At 42.1% G+C, this 20,543-nt stretch overlaps 1 protein-coding gene across 1 annotated transcript in view; it reads right to left on the bottom strand.

Moving 5' to 3' along the window:
- Window positions 1–7,478: 7,478 nt before the first annotated feature.
- RBBP8 (RB binding protein 8, endonuclease) overlaps window positions 7,479–20,543 on the bottom strand; it is a 51,967-nt gene continuing 38,902 nt past the window's right edge. Inside the window, exons 12-19 of the mRNA XM_018566743.1 lie at window positions 19,177–19,303; window positions 15,419–15,507; window positions 13,108–13,210; window positions 12,853–13,017; window positions 11,224–11,296; window positions 10,068–10,164; window positions 7,838–7,979; window positions 7,479–7,700 (exon numbers count right to left, since the gene is read on the bottom strand). Of these exons, the coding sequence (XP_018422245.1) occupies window positions 7,603–7,700; window positions 7,838–7,979; window positions 10,068–10,164; window positions 11,224–11,296; window positions 12,853–13,017; window positions 13,108–13,210; window positions 15,419–15,507; window positions 19,177–19,303 (894 nt within the window). The 3' untranslated portion in view covers window positions 7,479–7,602. The remainder of the gene's footprint in view (window positions 7,701–7,837; window positions 7,980–10,067; window positions 10,165–11,223; window positions 11,297–12,852; window positions 13,018–13,107; window positions 13,211–15,418; window positions 15,508–19,176; window positions 19,304–20,543) is intronic.

Raw genomic sequence — 20,543 nt, 5'->3', positions numbered from 1 at the left:
CGAACCGAATCGCACATGTCTAACGAACACATATCGGCGTTCGCTCACCTCTCGATCCTGTCACAGCTCTCTGCCGTGACAGGGGAGGGGCTGGATTCCCCCCTCCCCGCTCCGATCCGCCAGCGCTGACTGGCGGAACGGACGGGGGAGGGGGCAGGTACAGCTGGCTCTGCCTCTAGATAGGCAGAGCCAGCTGTCACTCACGCAGCTGGGCGGATCCAGACATAATTGTCGGGATCCACTTCAGCAGCGGTGTCTCAGTATACCGCGAGCCGTGGCTCGCTGTATACTGAGCTTATGGTGACGGGAGGACGCTAGTTTGTGTCCTCCCGTTACCCTAAGGAGAACTATGCGGAAAAGCCCTAAGCCCATAGTTCTCCTTTAAAGGGTGTTTCTGAAGCTTCAATAGAACCAAATTCAGAGCCCAGAGTCACAGCTGGCACCACATGAGACACCCTGCCTAAACGTCTTGAATGAGAAGCCAACAGATCATAGTAAGAACAAGACCCGACCCTTAATGGTCCTGAAGGCCAAATGCTGGTCCAGACCCATCTGTAAAAAGGTAAGGACTCATCCCATGGAAAACTTCCAGGAGTCCTATTTGGTTGGAATACGACATCCACCTGGGCCAATCTGGAGCAATGAGAATTGCTGGAATGACCTGTATCTCGATCCTTCAAAGCAGACGAGAAAGGCGTTTCAGGGCAGGATATGCATACATCATGATGTACCAATCTCTACTGCTTCCACTAGGGCAGGAATAGGCAATATCGGTACTCCAGCTGTTGTAAAACTACAAATCCCATGAGGCATGCACCATCACTGAAAGCCATAGGCATGACTCGCAGAGGCGTGATGCGATTTGTAGTTTCACTGCAGCTGGAGTGCCAAGGTTGCCAATCCCTGTACTACAGGATCCCTGGATTGAAGACAAACCTGTCCATTATGTTATTTAACCTGGGAGTATGCATCTGGCGTTCCCACCTGTGACACAGGTCCTGGACCACCTCTGGCTGTAGGGACCACTCCTCGGGGTCCAGACACAGCAGGCTGAGGAAGTCAGCCTGCCAATTGCCAATACCTGGGGGACAAGGCTGAGACATGAAGTTCTGCCCTGGTTCCTCCAAGTTGGTTGATATATGCTACTGCTGGGCAGATCAGATGACTCTCCTGGAGGTCCAGCACTGCAGGGACAAGCAAATCGAACAAAATTCTACTATGTTCATAAGGAGACAAGTTCCCCACCAACATCTAAGTCCTCTGCAGGATGCCCAGGATTCCTCCCAAGCCCTACACACTGGCATCCTTCGTGAAGATGCCAGATATATCCGCATGTCTAAAGGACTGGACTGACTTGTACCTCAATGACAGAATGTTGTGTTTTAGTGGTCTGGATTGGAACTAGGCAAATTGGACTGCTTCAAAAGGAGGCTACCCTCAGCCTAGGACACTCATGCAGAAGGGAGTCTGGAAATGGGGAATGTGAAGTTTTTTTCTGGGAAAGAAAAACTCTGCCTTGAGCTGTGCCTAGGACCCAGATATTCCAAGTGATGAGTAGGTTCCAACGCTAATTTCTGAAGGTTCAGAACCCATCCAAACTTCTGCAAGATCTGGAAGGTCAGGGCTATGCTGTCCACCAGAACCTGTGTCAACTGTTCCTTCAGCAGGAGTCTGGAAACCACCCTACATGGAAACCAGCGTCTGAAGGGAACTTCCAGGCTGGCTCTACAATGTTCAGTCCAGTGGGTCCAGGTACGACACTCCAGAGCTAGGCTGAGGAAAGGCCAATCCAGATAGCTGTTATGTAGACTAGCTCAATCAGCAATGAATCTTGATTGAACCATTTTTTTTTTTTAGACAAAAAGCTAGCAAAAATAGGTTAGACTTTTCCCAGCAGAGCTGAAAAGAAGACACCCAAAAATCTTACAAGTTATCCTGGACTAGTCTACAATTTGTTTTTGTCTGCAAGTGTCCAGTCCTCCTGTAGGTTGCACTATAACCCGACAGCTAATTACTTCCTGTGTCCCTTGAGGGTGATGAGAAAGAAAACTGAATTTTGCCAGAGGGAAAAAAAAGTCAATCTTCTCTAGGCTAGTTTTGAACATTTAATATAATAATAATATAAGAATGTTAGCAAACATGATTGCATAATATTAAGTGGGACGGTCTCACTGCTGTAACTGCACAATCAATCTCAAAGTTATAAAAGGAGAAATACCTGCACAATAGCATCCCTGTAAGTGCCCTTATTCATCCCGAAAAAGTACAACTTGTCCATAGGTATGGATGGGGCTGCAGTCTACAGGGCCCAGTAGGCCAGGATGTTTTCCTTGCAAAGGCTGTGCAGCGCCACACACAACTTTGTGGTGTATGGGGAGGAAGGCTCTGGAGTGAGGAGCCTTCCTCCCCCACTCCAGAGTGCAGGAGTGGGGGTGGCAGATCGGAGAGGGGAATCCAGCCCCTTCCCCTGTCACGGCAGAGAGCCGTGACAGGATCGAGAGGTGAGCGAACATGGTATGTGTTCGCTCACCTCCCGATCTACTGAGCCGACCTGTGACAGTCTCATTGTCACAGGTCAGCTAGAACTATGAAGTGAGTGGAAATCACTAATCTCATAGTTCTCCTTTAAGCATCGCAGCTCTGATGCACATGCATGGCAGCAGACCGTAATGAACTACCATGCGTTGTGTTGCATAGAGTTGCAAAAAATATTGCATGTCTGTTTTTTGGTTTGTTCTTTTGCATTTGTAGCCCATTTAAAAAGAATAAACACAACGCACAAGAACGTCAAAGTGTGAGTACAATGTTCTTTAAGGACTACTGGGTTTACTCTGCATTTTGTTCCAGGACATTGACTCAAGTATTTAAGGTGAATCAGAATAACAGACCGTCAACAACTATGTTTCGGAGGTCAGGATTGGCAGCCCCCATGGTTCTTACACAGAAGATTTAACAAGTTTATAAAATGCTCTCCGTGTTGCCATTGCTGAAGCACAGTAACCTTTGTGTTTTTGGCCGCTCTAGAAAACCCAAAGAAAATGTGTATCATTTCGCTGATGTGCTGGACATTGCAATGTTGCTTACTTTACACACAAAGAAATCATATATTTTTTTGTTGCAGAGAGTTCAATTGCCAGCTAATGACATGGCTAAGGAAAAAAGGCTGTTTTTTTCCCCCCAGCAGGTTATCATTCATAGGAGAAGGGAGCAATTTAGATTGTCACCTGGCTTTAATTTTAGTATTTTACCTTGTGAGTGCAGTGGAAAATATTACCTCACTGAAGATATTTTAATAAACAATGTATTCATGCAAAAACAGTTCAGACTGTGACCTTGTGGGCATAGAACTGCGGTGAAAGTATGATTTTTGGGTTGACGGATCTTTGCCTCCCTCTGCTGGACATCCGGTTTACTTTACAACTGTGCAATGGAGAAGAAATAATTGTATTGGGTGCAACTAGCTTGTCTGCTAAACTGTAAATCTGTCTTCCACATACCCACAGACATAACTAAGCAGCATATATAATGGGCAACCCTGTTGCCTTCTGGTCCATTTTAGGAAGGTTTCTCTCTCTCTCTCATTTGCAGAATTTAAGTAATGTGTTTATCTTCTGATTAACAAAACCATTGCCTGATCCCGTTCACATTGCATTCATGTTTATCTGGTGCCATACTTGTTTATGGCATTTAACAATGCACCATTATAAGCTGCAATGGGACTACTGATGAATTATATATACAGTGCCTCATGAATGTATTGACCCCCTTGGCGTTTTTCCTGTTTTATTGCATTACAACATGGAATTGAAATGTATTATTGGGGAGGTTGTACCATTTAATATAAACAGCATGGCCACCACTCAATACTTTACGGAGCCAATGTTTGCTGCAATTACAGCTGCAAGTCTGTTGGAGTATGTCTGTTAGCTTAGCAAATGTAACCACTGTGATTTCTGCCCATTCTTCAAGGCAAAACTGCTCCAGCTTCTTCAAGTTAGATGGGTTGCGTTGGTGTACAGCTGTCTGTAAGTCATGCCACACATTCTCAATTGGATTGAGGTCTGGGCTTTCACTAGGCCATTCCTATTGCTTTAGCAGTATGTTTAAGGTCATTGTGCTGCTGGATAGTGAACATGTCCCCAATATCAAATCTGTGGCACACTGAAATAAGTTGTGTTTAAGAATGGCCCTTTATTTAGTGCCATCCATTGCCCCATCATTGAAAAGCATCCCCACAGCATGATGCTACCATCATCATGCTTCACTGTTGGGATGGTGTTCCCAGGGTGATAGGAAATGTTGTGTTTGTACCACACATTGCATTTTCCATGATGGCTATAAACCTAATTTTAGTCTCATCTGACCAAAGAACCTTCTTCCATGTGTTTGGGAAGTCTGCCTCATGCTGTTTGGCGAACTCCAAACATGTATTCTTTTTTTTCTTGCCACTCTTTCATAAAATCCCACTCTGTGGAGTATATGGCTTAAAGTGGTCCTATGGACAGGTTCACCTATCTCCACTGTTAATCTTTGCAGCTCCTTCAGTGTTATCTTTGGGGTTTTTGTTGCATCTCTGATTAATGCCCTGCTTGCCCGATCTTTGATTGGTGGCAGTCTTCTCTTGTAGTGGTGCCATATTCTTCCCATTTTCTTATAATAGATTTTTTGGTGCTCCGTGAGATGTTCAGAGTTTGGGATATATATATATATATATATTTTTTTTTATAACCTAACCCTGATCCATGTTTTCCCATTTTTAGCTGTGGTGTTGCACACTCAGGGGCCTTTCAGAACAGGTGTATTCGTGACATGTGACAGATCAACTTTATTGCACTCAGGTAGACCTTTATCAACTAATTATGGGACGTCTGTGGGTTTCATAGCAAAGGGGGTGAATACTTATGCACACTCAAGATTTCTATTTTTTGTAATTGTTTGCGTCACACTAAATATTTTGCGCCTACAAAGTGGTAGACATGTTGTATACATCATATTGTACAAACCCCCAAAATTCCAGGTTGGAAAACAATTAAAAAGGACAAACACCAAGGGGGTGAATACTTTTGCATGGCACTGTACATTGCCTTATTAGAGGATAAGTTAACCTACATCAATCATGAGTTTAAACTACAGCAGTCAAAATGGACAAAAAAACTAATTGTTTTACAAGCTAAGATTTTAAAGAAATGACTGTTAGTCCGAAATGTGTATGGTTTTGAGAACTATATAGAATTGTAATGGTAATTATATTAATACGAGTTCATTTAGAGCTGTTATGTGAACTTCAACAGCCAAGGAACCACTGACAACTATAGCTTGTGCTACTTACTCCAGTTAGGTACCATTAAATTTAAATAGTTGGTCTACAATGTCTGGTTTCAGGTGAATTATTGTGAAGGATGACAGCATTAGGCCTCGTTCACACCAGATGCAGTGCGTTCCGGGCCGATTCTGGTCAGATTGCACTGCGGCCGGCTCCCTTTTTTGTGAGGCAGGAGGGGGCGTGGCGGTCCATCGCAATGCGATCGGCTGCACGGGATCCCAAGGCACATTATGCCTGCGGTCCGGTGCAAACAAAATGCTGCAAATACTATTCTGTTTGCAACTGACTGGACAGGCATAATGTGCCTTGCGATCCAGTGCGGCCTGAGGGCGTGGCTACGGTGCCATTCACTTCAATGGCCCACCACAAGAAAGTGAGCCGGCTGCAATGTGAGGCAGTGCCTTCTGGTCAGAACGCACTGCATCTGGTGGGAACGAGGCCTTAAGGTCATTGTTTCATGAGACCCATCTCTGCTGCTGTCCATTTGTTTTCAATACCAAGAATCTATTGCCAGTTCTCTGCACAGGGGTTTCAACACTGATGACAAGCCAAAAAAATGTGACTGTGTACACACACCTGACCCCTAACCTTAACCCAACACTTAGGGCATAATTTTCCAAGGCCAAAAATCTAGTCTAACCCCTACATTTACCCTTCTCTAACCGCTAACACTTACTAAAACTAAACCCAAGAGCTTGACCCAACTTTTAACCCTTCATGTATGTTACTGCATGAAAATACTTTGAGACCCCATTCACATCAGGGCGACAGGGTTTCAGCACGCTTTATGCATGTTGCGTATGCACGTTTTTTATGCGCGTTTCATTTTCATAAGCAATAGCGTTTTCAGCTGTTCAATGAAAAGCAGTCTCAGCTGCAAAAACGTGTACACATAAAAACACGCTGATCGGTGCGTTTCCGTTCAAGTCTATGAAGCAAAACGGGCTGATAAGTGCCACAAAAGGAACTCCGGGACTATTTCAAACACCGGGTGCGTTTTGACGCGTGATTCAGCGAGTTTGTGTGAACAGCCCCCATAGGAATACATGGGATTTCATGCATGCATTTCAGCGCAGAAAAACAAAAAACACGCAATGAAACATCCTGGTGCGAACGGGGCCTTAAAGCAAAAATCCCGTTCTTTAGTTTACATGTATGTGGTTTGTTTTTTTTTTTCTAATAGGACATGTAACTTTTTTGGCACACTTTAGGTCCATTGAAACAATACACACAGAAAATTGTACGCATCATTCATTTTAGCATATCTGCATACGAGGAAAATCTAAATTTTCGAATGTTATTCCTCCACTGTGCATTCAATTTGGTAATAACAGATCCTTAGAAAACTGTTAGCGTCATTCACATTTTCACTCATGGCTATGCATGGTAGAATAACAGTTTTTTCCTTCCCTATCTATTCCTGATAATCATTCAATCAAGTGGATAAAACAAATGCCCATGTGCATGGACACTAAAAAGGCTTTCTAAGTCTGGAAAAAAAGAGAAGGGAAAATGAAATGTTTGAAAAGAGAATTCACATTTTATTACCAATTACATATGCTGTGTGTATTTAAATTATCCAGTGCAAACACAGCACCCTACAAAATTTATAAAAGGTGCTAAAACACGAACGTTCACATAGAAAATGTCAAAATATACATATTAAATATAACTGCAGATATTTTGTTCTGACAAAATACACTGTGATTTGCCATTACCCTAACCCTCTGTACCAGGCAGAAAGCAGTAAAGACATAACAAGTAGTGAACATTTATCGGATTATATGACCCACTGAATAAGCTGGACCAAGGCAATTCACAGCATACCAACAGGACTCCTGTATGCTTAAAGAGCTACCCAAATATATATATGTAGCCATATAGCCTATAGGCTTACAGAGTCTAAAATGACCCTACAGGTCCCACTCTAAAATGGCAGCAAATACAAATTGAACTACAGCGCTACTAATTACAAATGGAGCAGAGTATTGTTTTGGAAGGACAGATTTAAAAAGGAACTAGTTAGGATAGGAGTAGTGACTGTTGATTTGTTTTTGAAGGAGCATGCTTCATATCCTTACTATCCTAGAACAAGCCTGCAACCAATGAGGTTTTGGGACATCTGGCATGTACTCATGTTATAAGTCCGGAGACTTAAAAGTAAAGACAGGATAAAGATGTCATCCCCTTGATGTGCACCTTAAACTATTCAGCAATGGCAGCACTTGTATTTCTATCCTCATCTCTCCCTTCTAAATCATAAGTGAATGTGTGTGGTTTTAGGTCTTCTGCTCTTTGCCTTTGGTAGAAAATATGGCATTGTATGGAAGTCGTCTTCGCGGTCGCTGGCAGGGAGACATTTCCTCTTTTATGTAACCTTTGGAAGAAAGGCAAGGTTTAGTTATTCATTTAGCTTTAGTTGGGAAAACAAGCTAGCTGTTAGAGGTAAGCTTGGCAATGAATAACAGATTCATATTCTTAAGCAAAGTGTAGATTGTGTAATAAACATCTCACCTCTGTCTTTACAGGTCTGAGTTGAAGGAAAGCCCACTTCCCAGAAATTTTCTGGAGTATTTGGTGGGATGTAGCGGAAACGATGCCGGGAGCAGCTGGCCAGTTTCTTAGCTTTTTCTTCCTCTGGAAGGTCTGCATAATACTGGTTATATGGAAGACAAAACCAGTTCCAGCATTATATCTTCTCATAGAAATAAGGCAGATCTACACTTTCAACTTCATAAGCAATTACCCCATACTGCCACATGTGAGTGTAATAGTCCTACTTTAGCATGGCTGTATCAGTCCTCTCTGAAGGTAAACCTGTGTTACTGTAATCACTGTATTCCCGGCCAATCAGGGAGCATGAAGCCGGCTTCCTGGCCAATCAGAACGCCGGGCGCCGCGTCATTACATGGCGCCCAGCTTCCTGATTGGCCAGCTTCCCGACCGATCAGGAACCCGGGCAGCGAGTCATTACACGCTGCCCGGCTTCCTGATTGGCCAGGAAGCCGGCTCCATGCTCTCTCACGCTGCCCGGCTTCCTGGTACAGGAAGTATCGGGCTAGGTATCGGAGCATTTGGGCTAGTACGAATACTCGCTCAAATACTTGGCATCGGCACCGATACTAGTATCGGTGCATCCCTAGTTATCACAAAGGGGCTCATTTATAAACTGTTCCCACAGCAAAGTGTGTAAGATTTGCTGCGCTGTACAGCCACTAGATAGAGCCAAATGGCATAGGATTTTCCAAAGTGCGCCTGGGCCTAAAAAGACCCATATAACTCTAGAGACCCTGATTAAAAATAGATAGAGTGGTGCCAAAAGCATCTCTGCAGTTCCAAGAGCCCAGTGAGACATGTGTGTCATGTTTACTTGGAGTGGTTTTAGTAGTTAAGAGAACTATGGGGTAAGTGTTTTTTCCCATAGTTCTCTTAAGGGTCACGGGAGGACATATACTAACCTCCCCCCGTGACCCAAAGCTCAGTATATAGCGAGCTACAGCTATAGCGAGCTCTGGCAAAGACACTTCGTACCTTGAACAAAAAAGATGCTACTTGGATGCCTCCCCAGCATCCCACACACAGCCAGAGCGCCATACGCCTTGTACAGACAACAGTCCCATGTGAGACACGTTTTGAGGCTTGTGACAAACCGCCACAACTAAAGCACGAGGGACCAGACATTTTCCACAGCTGCTTGTTAAAATGGGGGCCCATGTCTGTGGTGGGGGGATCCTCCTTAAGGGATTCCACCCATTCTGACATGGTGTAAAATATCAAAGTTACCACCAACACAGAACAGAGGGCCAAACCAGTTAAGCCAAATTGGGATCTAAGAAGAGAATTGAACTGTCAGCGAAGTCCCAAAAGGTGAGCGATAGGCATGTTAACATGGATCCCTGCTGCATCTACAGTGGGCACAAACCACCAGTTTACGAATCCCTTCTCAAAGGGTAAATGTTTGCCTCACTCTCAGGAGTCTCAGATGAGGCTCTGAACCCGGAAAGCACTCTATTGCGAACAAACAGTAATGCTGAGGAAACAATGACCAGCTCAAGTAGCTCTATAGAGAGAAATCTTGACAGAAGACAGGAAAAAAACTCCAGGAGGAAAAGAAGGCTAGCAACAAAAACAGTTATACTTTTGTTTTAAAAGAGCTGAAGAAAAGTCATCCAACTTTCTAGGACACTGGCAAAAAACAGAGACATGCTGGGTAGAGGAGAGGTTATAAGGGGGCTGGCGTAAACCTTTTCTGTTGCCAGTGTCACAACCTCCTGTAGGCAGCAGTATAACCCAACTGTTTGTGAATTTGAGTCCGTCAATTAAATGGAGTGCAATATGGAGCCAAATTCATATATTTAGGATTTGGATTACAAATACATTTGTTTTAGCAAAAAATAATTTGTATTTTTCTAAATCTGATTTGGCATTTAGCTGTAGCTTAAAAAAAACTGGGCATTGGGCATTTAGCGCTCGATATAATATTGTATTGTATTTAATAAACATAATACCAGTTTACATGTCTGCGTTCCTTGTGGTTCTTTGCCAGGGCTGTGGTGAATCTGAAGAGTATGCGGTAACAGTTCTATGTGTGAATGACTTGTGGTTCCACTGCATATAGTATGGAAGATGATTTTTGCTATTCAGTAATATCTATAGCCTGGAATTAGGAGCCTGTTCACCAATAAAGGACCTGAATAAACCAACAATTCACACAGCCTCCCCTAGGCAGTGATCTGCTACCTACCAGCTCACATTCCTTACAAGTGTGGCCAAGCAGTTTTCTCCTCTCCTCCTTGTTTCGCACAACCTCAATATGAGGGAAATCCATTGTAGGCTTATTTCTAAAGATGAAGGCAAGAAAATATTTATATTCACCATCAGCAGGACCTTTATCGCAAATTATAAAATGGAAATAGAATGTAAACATGTGATGCATTTCCCACACACTTGTGTACAGCAGTGAAAAACGTACAAAGAAAATACAGTGCTCAGTTTCCATTCACATATACATTGTCAGATTGCCACTCTCACTTGCCAAACACAGGGCAGATCTCTCCATAGAACAATGGCCAGGGATGCATTTGCCTATTCTTAATTGTTCCCCTGGTAACGGTCACTGTAGTCACAAAACCTACCCATTTGACTGAAGCAGTACATGAATTTCACAACTTCTCAGTGAAAAGGGGGAAGGATTACCCAGGCAACAAAAAGACTTTCCACCAAGTAGGAAAATCTCTTGCTTACAATGCCAGAATGTTTGTAATCACAAAATTAATAAATGAGATGGAAGGCCTGAGTTACAAAGATCACCTCCAGAAGTTAAACTTGTTCTCCTTGGAAAAGAGGCGCTTAAGAGGGGACCTAATAGTAGTATCCGCTGATAGCATTGATGAATTTTAGAAACTTTGAGATGGGTTTCTTAGATCACTAAATATACAAGGATACGGGAACTACTAGAGCAAAATATTACACACACACACACACATATATAAATATACATAAAAATATACACATACATACATCATGCATAGGTTGAACTAGATGGACCTGTGTCTTTATTCAACCTTACCTACTAATTTACACAAAGAAGGTATGCTAGTAAATGGCCGATCCTTGTCAGAACATCATATTGGGCGAAAAAAGATTAGCCTAAGCATAGAGTCTCCTTAGATTAATTTCTGAATTGTAGGTAAATTTCAGCCCTCCAGCTGCTGTGAAACTACAAATTCCATTAGGAATTGCAAGACTGACAGCCACAGGCATGACTCCCAGAGGCAAATGTATGATGGAATTTGTTGTGTCACCACAGTTATCAGTTACACATTTTACAGCCAACATAAAGTCCAATGCCTTCCTACTCCAGATGTAGTCAAGTTGGCCTTGTTTAGTGGAAAGGTTACCTTTCACTGGTTTGCACATAAGGCTCCACGTATGCCTTCTGTTTCTGGTAAATCGCTCCTTTGGCTTGATTCTCTACAAATAAACATTTTTAAAATAAATAACATTACAAATCTCTTATACATAATTTTCCATTGCCAGATACCTGCTATTTAAAGAGTTTTAGAAAATAAAAATGAGTTTTTATATAGCATGAGGTAGAGTTGACCACAGCGGAGAGCAGTCAGGTACAATTCTTCAGGTAAAGCCAGTTATTGACCGCCCCATAAACATGTATGCTTAGTTCAACCATTCATACAAGATTGTGTCTACTGAGACAGTAAGCAGCAATAGCCAGCTCAAGCTCATTAGGGGAAGAGTAACTGGGCAAGGCATTTAAAGATGGCTGATGAAAAAGGGCTGCCCGCAGGTACTAAGGACATGGTTATGTAATACACATAAAAATAGCCAGATCAGAAGATGCAAACATCATGTCTATGGCCAACTTAGTACACATGGAAACTTGATAAAGAGGACAAAAATCTATCAGCATATTCCAGATGGAAGAAAGCCACTGCATTTACCAGCCTACATGCTCTTCTACTGTGCAAAATCAAATGCATACACAGACCACGGGTTACATACAAGATAGGGACTTGGTTTGTACTTAAGTTGAATTTGTATGCAAGTCGGAGCAGGTACATTTTTTTTAAGTGTAACTCGAGCAAAAAAAAAATTTTTTAGTTTTGGATAGCATAGGGAAGGGTCACGTTTGTTTTGCTGTCTGTTCCCGTTGTTCAGAAGATCATGTAAAATAAAAAAAATGTTTTATTTAAAATGACAAAAAAAATAAGTTTTCTATTTTTATTTTATACATTTTTATTTTTTTGCATTTTTATTCATTTAACTTTTTTTTTTACATTTTTTTGTCTTTTTTATTTTAATGCTGGGAGCAATAGCCAGCCTACTATTGGATATTTCAAATTGCAATAGCCAATAGCAGGCTGGCTATTGCATCTGCCCACTGCCTGCTACATACATGACTAGTTTACCACATGATTCACAGAAAAAGCCCTTTTGATTAAAAGGTGTCCATAGACAATGACAATTTCCTGTTCTAGTCATATTTAGCTAGATCAGGGGACAACCCAATGTCTAAGAAGCACCCACAGAAACCATCTGGGGCTCCCTGGGAGGGATTGCATTAACAGCAATTGGACCATTAAAAAAAAAAACATTGTCCGTCTCAGTACTCTTCATCCTTCACCCTTTTGCATAGAATGGTGAAGAATTGGAACAGTTCATATTTCAGACACTTTGATAAACAAGGCTCATTGTTTCCTGTTTCCCGGTTAGAATTGCTGCAAATATCTACACACCAGGGATCTTTTCAATGGGATCCCCCATGTCTCTATCTTTCCATGGCAGAATCCTAACTTTGCTTTCCATTGTAGCTTTTCGGAAAAAGATTGTATAGCAGTACAGCATTTTAAAACTCTATACACAAAATAGAATACAGATTTAGCTTTTTAGAGGGCCATTAACTCAAACCGAGGACCCTAGTGCTGCAAGGCATGAGTGCTGACCACTAAGCCACTGTGGACCTAATTTATAGTAAGTACCATTGTAACAGTCTTTGCGTTCGTGCTGACCTTTATCATTGGGAGGCCTTTTCTTTGGCAGTGTAAAAACATCACCTTCTTCCTCTACATCCAGTCTGCGGGAAGGGCAGGACTCCTGAGTATAGGACACATATTCCTCATACTCTGTCTTGTCGAACATTTCTGTGAAGCTGTCATGACCTTTTTGTTCCTCAGCTGCTGCATTTAAGGTGAAAAATTAACTTCCTATTGTATGAGAAGCTTATACCACCAGCACCAGATATGAAGGCAAGCACTTACATGTACTGTTGTTGTCTGCACACTCTTGGTTTTTCATCTTCAACAGCACACTATCATTGACATATGTGTAATCCATATCTTCAACCTCTGCATTACGCTGGCTCCCATCCTAAACAAAGATCAAAATGGATAATGCTCTGTGAAGGTTCTTCCTGGTCATGGTATAGCGGATTGTAGTTAGTCGCATCAAACTGGACTTGTTCTACTGTCAGAGGTGTAACTAGAACCTTCAGGGCCCCTGTGCAAGAAACCATGAAGGGCCACCCCAACCCCCCACCGCCATGGCACCGCATGGTTAACAGAAGGCTGCCAAGGTCCCCAGCAAGCGCTGGTGTTCTGTGGAGAACGCCGACCCAGTATCTGCGCTTACGTACAGACGGGATTAACGAGGAAACCGGCATTTACAAAGTATTCGTTTGTAATGGTTAATTGTGACCGTCAATATTATGCCGTCCATGGCAGTAAATGATGGATGGAATATTATTAACGGTCACAATTAACAATTTAAACAAAATACTTTGTGAATAAATCCCGGTTTCCTCGATAAAACTGGTCTGTGCGCAAGCACAGATGCTGAGGTTGGCAAATTCGACTAGGTTGGCGTTATCGTCAGAACACCGGTATCTGCGTTTAGTATCGGAGCATTTTCACGAGTATGGGTACTCGTAAAAATACCCATTATTGGGAGTGGTGTATCCCTACTTAAAAATATAATGCATTGCTGGGACTTGTAGTCCTACATAGTTGGAGCTATTCTGCATTGCTGTATAATCCTCATACAGCAATGCAGAATACCACCAGCTATGCAGGACTACAAGTTCCAGCAATACATTATAATAAGTCAGCAGAGTGTGCTGCCTGGCGGTGCCTGCAGCACATTCTACGGGACTAGTGTGACAGCTTCTCCAGCCCTGTAAGCAGGCGGAACGCCAGGGCCCGGTCGCAATTGCGGCCGCTGCGACCCTGGTAGTTCCACCAGTGTCTACTGTATTTTGTTGAAGACGTTTTGCTGCTTATCCAAGCAGCCTCCAATGCCCCATCTGAGAGACTTTCAATTAATACACATTTTTCAACTGATACTGCTCTCTCTAAAGTGGGTATGTCCTTAATCTATACATGGAAGGAATTGGTCTACCTTTTGCATAGTGCCTGGGGCAATTAATAGACTATAGGCTCAATTTATCAAGCTAACCTTCCAGGAAAAGTAGCCTTATTTTTATAAATGTAAGTTATTTTTATCCGAGTAGTGAGATTTGAATATTACAAATGGATGGCTGAAAATATTGGGGGGAATTTACTAAAACTGGAGCAAAATGAATCGGGAGCAGCTGTGCATAGTATCCAATCAGCTTCTATTTTCAGTTTGTTCCGTTAAGCTTTGAAAATGAAAGCTGGAAGCTGATTGGTTGCCATGTACAGGTGCTCCAGATTTTGTCTCTTCCAGTCTTAGTAAATTCCCTTATAAATCATTAGACTGGCGTTAAAGCTTTGTGAATTGAGCCTTATATGTCCCCCTTCTTTTGAAGCATCAGGGGTTTCCTGTATTGTACTATGCACCATAGCTGGAAATATCAATGTGTGTGTTGAAATAAAATTGAAAATCTGTGTCTTTAAGATGTAAAAAACAAATAAGTCAAAAACATAAAAGGCTCCTCTTTATAAAGGCATCTTTAGAACAGTAGGCCAAGGTTATACTAGAATGGAGCCTCAAATTGTTTTCTGCAGTTCAGAGGAGTTGATGTGAAGTACAATAGTCTTGATCATCAAGAAGCACCTCCTGAACGCTATTGTTTTTGTGGGCAGCCTGTACTTTTGTCCCCTAAGACAGCTCACATAGTAATTTGATAGGGACTCCAGATGGGCAAAGCCCAGCCTTTCACGGCTGAACAAACCTGTAATGCCAATGTGACAGTTGTGCAGCCATATAAAAGAATGCAGTAATGGTAGGGCCAGGCGAGTGTTTCATGTTGGATTTTGCAAACTGTATTATTCAGCACAGTCCAGCTGTCAATCAGGTAGCTGGGTGGATCCTGACAATATTGTCAGGATCCTTCCCAGCTGCAGCCCAGCTCTGCGCTGTCAGCATATAGCAGGCAATAGCCCACTATTTGCTGAGTTTTGGGTCACAGGAGGACATTAGTAAATGTCCTCCTGTGACCCAATAGAGAACGCCAAAAAAGTTTTGGCCATAGCTCTCTTTTAACCCCCATGACATCTCAGCTCATGGTGAGTATGTAATCTGCCTGACAATTTTCAGTTTAAATGGATTTAGCAGGGAAGAAAGAACACCTGAAACATCGGTTTAAATGGAACTCACCTCATCCTCCCTCACAGTGGCATTCATTTTATACTGAGAAAGGTCCGCCCCTGGGTCAATGCTCCATTGCATGTTGTCTACAGCTTTACCTTAAAAGCAGAAACCATTATTTGCAATTCATCTCTTTTCTGATTAAAACTGCCAAAAAAATACACATTTCCAATTTAACAATGTGAATTAAAGTAGTAAACCGAAGATTGCTTAAGTAAGAAACTGTAGTCGGATAGTTTATAGGAAACATGTAATAAAAGAAATCTGTAGGCTGGCATTGCTGATCTCTGCGCCTGGAAATGCTTGTTGCTTGGCTGTCAATAGCATCCATTAAAACAAATGCAACTCTCCCTAACTGGACAAAGCAAAAAAACACACAAACCCAATCTTTAACCATTTCACATACTATCCACCTTCGGAAAAAAAAGCTGTGCAATGAGATAAAAAGCTGATCAGCTTTTAGAGAAAAAAAAAAGCTGACGGTATATTCCTAATTACTGTTTGTTTTGCCATGTCTAGGGGCATGTGATGCAGAAAAGAACTTGCCCTATTCCGCCGCTCCTCCTGTCCTGCACATGTGGCCACCCCAATGCCGACATCATCACATCCACCGCAGGACACAGAGGCAACTGCAGGTCCTGCACTGTACATGATGATTGCAAGAGCCCATTCCAGAGCTGGAGTGGGCGGAAGAGATCATCAGCTGCCATAGGAGCGAGGAAGAGGGCAAGCATTCCTCCCCCAGGTTAAACCCATGTCTGAGACTAGTATGTGAAGTGTGGTAAGGATGTAAGACCACCCAGCAATATGCTGAAGATAGCACAAACAAACCCACATAAATCAGCCTTCCCTTCACCCTTATCAGATGCCTGCTCAGCGTAACAGGATATTTGTCAGGGAAGAGACGCTCATCAGTCACGGAACATTTAGAAAACGATGTTTTGTTTTCCCCTAATGTACCCTCATATAATGTTACAAATATTTTTACTGTTGAGCATTATTTTCTTCAGTAATGGATAACTACATTTTAGAACAAATGTAACATACGCTTAACTGCCTATAACATATTACTATTGGGGTTTTTTTTGTCTTAAAATGATACTTTAAGACAAAATGATATATAAAAAAAATTTCGGTACTCGGTACCAAAATACCGGTATCGGTGCATCCCTAGTAAATAGCGATAAAAATAAAATGGTGAATCAGATACGTAGTTGGAATCCAACAGAAGTGTGGAGTTACACCAAGGGTCCAAAATATCACGATAACTCTTGGGGCAGTTATGTTTCCCATACATACTTTCACATAGGCAACTGATTTACATGATGTTTTCATTGAAAAATAGTAGGGGGAAGAGGGGTTCATCCACTTGGTAGCTATAGTTGTGTGGGCTATAAATAACGTTTCCATTAGAAATATTCTAGTGTAGGGCTGCAACAACTAATCGACATAATCGATTATAATCGATTATTCAAAAAGTTGTCAACTTTTTCAATAATAATCGATTAATCGGCTTCCAATCAGTTGTCCCTGTTAAGAGCTCCACGCGCTGTGCGCGGCAACCTCCTCCTCACGCTCGCCACTACCAGACCCGCTAGCATCCACGCTCCACACGCCGCACCTCCTCCACGCCTCATATTTCCTGCCCATCCACATCCACGATCGGCACAGGGACGCGGGGAGATGTAGTAAGGAGGAGCAGGTGTGGGGGGATGACAATCGCCGATAGACAGGTCCGATCTCAGAAGCAAGTTGCTGGAAGACTGCACTTTCCCACACATGGTGCTCTATAATGTATTGCTGGGATTTGTATTTCTCTATAGCTGATGGTACATTGTGCTGTATATTCTACATGGGAATACAAATCCCAGCAATACATTATACAATGTATGTATAATGTATTGCTGGGATTTGTTGTACTCCTCTATAGCTGGTGATATTCTGCATTGCGCTGTATAGAGGACTACAAGTCCCAGCAATAATACATTATACAGTGCAATGCAGAATAACACCAGCTATAGAGGAGTACAACAAATCCCAGCAATAATACATTATAAAGTGGTACAATGCTAAATACCACTAGCTATAGAGGACTACAAAACCCAGCAATAGTACATTATACAGCGCAATGCAGAATACCACCAGCTATAATGTACTATTTTGTGGGATTTGTTGTATTCCTCTATAGCTGGTGGTATTCTGCATTGCGCTGTATAATGTACTATTGCTGGGTTTTGTAGTCCTCTATAACCGTTGCCATTCTGCATTCATTGCTGTATAATTTTACACTTTCCATTTAACTATATTGCACACCACACTATCTTTTTTTCTTTTTTACTTCCACCGCTCCAAGCTTGCTCCTGTGATGGACTACAACCTCAATACAAACTAGTAGTCCCATCACTGGAGCCATTTTTTAAACGTTATTTTATTGTTTATCCGATTAACCGATTAATCGAACTTAATAATCGGCTAACTAATCGATTTTGAAAATAATCGTTAGCTGCAGCTCTATTCTAGTGCATCAAGGCCATGGCTCCTCATCCAACAAATCAAACAGACAGATTTCAGGATTACAAGGAATCAGGACAGTAATCAGAGTAGTAAGACCAGAAATCACAGAAACTACAAGGATACAACAGTTGTACTTGATGGACCTGCGTTTTTATTCAACCTCAAATACTATGCAACTATGAAATCACTAGTTTCCAAAAGTCTGCTATAACCAGGCAGCCCTGGAGCCTTTTCTTATTTTATTCTTATCCAATGAACTTGCATATGAAAAAGATTAGTAGATCCATAAATATAGTCAGCTGAAATTCTATGCACACCTCAACTTTTACTGTAAAGGTCAAGCTTGGTGACCTCCTTCTGACCTGCTTCAAGCTGGTTCTGCATTCCTATAGACTGGTATATGGGAATGTAAAACCTGTCCGAGATGAACAAAAGCCAGTTGACAGAGGTCCTCAGTAAGTTGTAGTGTATGTATAAATGACTAAAGGTACACTTTAGTGAAGCTCACAATCTGAGCACAGCAATACACAGTCTACTTGCATAGCACTTCTGTTTTCCATAAAACAGAAGGACGCCTTACTGTGTAAAATCATCAATCTGCAAGGAACCCAGCTGGAAACAGCTAAGCCTAAACTTGGACAAAAATTCTGCCATTGATATCTGTGCAGATATTGTAATTCTGTAAATACAGGAACATTCCTTGCCCTTGCTAAATTTGCACAGTCCTGATCTACCCCCTTGCATCCTCTGGGAAGCAACATGCGTAAGAGGCTGTTCAAAATGAGAAAGATTGTAAGGAACTTTATTATAAACAGGAGTTTTTGATTTTTACATAGTTGAAATGTTTTATGGACAATAACCACTCGCTATATAACTATAGTTGTTAACTAGAGCAACCCTTTAAGCTAGGGATGCCCCGATATATCGGCGCCGAAACATATTGGCCGAAAATGGCACTTTTGGCATAATGCCGAAAGAGCCAAGTTTCGGCCGATACATCGGTGCATCCCTGGTTTCTTTTCTCCCCACTGTCCCAGCGAGGAGAAAAGAAAGTGATTAATATTTAATAAAAAAAATGAATAAAAATATAAAAAAATTAAAAAGTTTATAAAAAATAAAAAATTTTAAAAAATTGAAACAATAAAAATAAAAAACATTTTCGGTATCGGTTTTGGCCTGACTTTTTTTATTTCGGTTTCGTTTCGGTTTTAAAATTTCCATTTCGGTGCACCTCTACTTTAAGCATATGTTACCTTGCTCTGCGACCATAGCTTTGTCTCTGGTTTGATTAATGTGTGGGTTTGTTTGCAACACAGATGCTGGTTCACAACCTCTCTGCATTGACCTGCCCATCCTCTTTGGTATATGGGTTCCTTCGGCCTAAAAAAAACAAATAGCAACAGCAAAGTGAAAGAACAAACACTGAATATTCCATATTTTATAACAGGGCAGCCTTAGTAGTCCAGGATAGCCTTTTCTAAATTGTGGATCTGTACTATATTTCTGCTGTAAGCCTCCAGTCACTTTTTTATGCGCATGTTTTTGCCTAGCATATTTTGCTAGTTTTTTTGCACATTTTTACACATTAGCGCAACTTGGCTGGCAGATCAAAGACATTGCAGTCTGCAGTGAATAGCGAAATGTGCAATACGCTTGTGTCACACATTTTTCAGGCTTTTCAATTGAAGTCTATGAAGTCAAACGCAGTGCAAAACACCCCAAAGAAGCTCAGGAACTGTTTTGAGCAACAGGCACTTTGCAGCTTGTGACCAAAGGCCTAGGTGGGAATAAGGACCATTGAAATTAATAGGAATTTATGTGCGGAGCGTTTTGTTGCGCTTATTTATGCGAGAAAAAACACCTGGTGTAAAAAACAGTTGTAAGCTTCAGCAGTGACCATCTTATCTCCGATCTGAGATTGGGCCTTTCAGAGCGCTCTGTGGGCTGCTGCAGCTGATATAGCATTGAGAAGACTCAACAAAAGGTGTTGGTCAGGATCACAGTAAATAAAACTAAAGGGTCTGTTACTAGACACTTGGATGAACACTCTCTCCGCTACTAGACACTTGGATGAACACTCTCTCCGCTACTAGACACTTGGATGAACACTCTCTCCGCTACTAGACACTTGGACGAACACTCTCTCCGCTACTAGACACTTGGATGAACACTCTCTCCGCTACTAGACACTTGGATGAACACTCTCTCCGCTACTAGACACTTGGATGAACACTCTCTCCGCTACTAGACACTTGGACGAACACTCTCTCCGCTACTAGACACTTGGATGAACACTCTCTCCGCTACTAGACACTTGGATGAACACTCTCTCCGCTACTAGACACTTGGATGAACACTCTCTCCGCTACTAGACACTTGGATGAACACTCTCTCCGCTACTAGACACTTGGATGAACACTCTCTCCGCTACTAGACACTTGGATGAACACTCTCTCCGCTACTAGACACTTGGATGAACACTCTCTCCGCTACTAGACACTTGGATGAACACTCTCTCCGCTACTAGACACTTGGATGAACACTCTCTCCGCTACTAGACACTTGGATGAACACTCTCTCCGCTACTAGACACTTGGATGAACACTCTCTCCGCTACTAG

This window comes from Nanorana parkeri, unplaced genomic scaffold, assembly GCF_000935625.1.
Source record: "Nanorana parkeri isolate BGI_ZX_2015 unplaced genomic scaffold, ASM93562v1 scaffold971, whole genome shotgun sequence".
NCBI lineage: Eukaryota > Metazoa > Chordata > Amphibia > Anura > Dicroglossidae > Nanorana > Nanorana parkeri.
The sequence above is the reverse complement of the archived record's forward strand: the minus strand, read 5'-3'. Positions and strand labels throughout refer to the sequence as shown.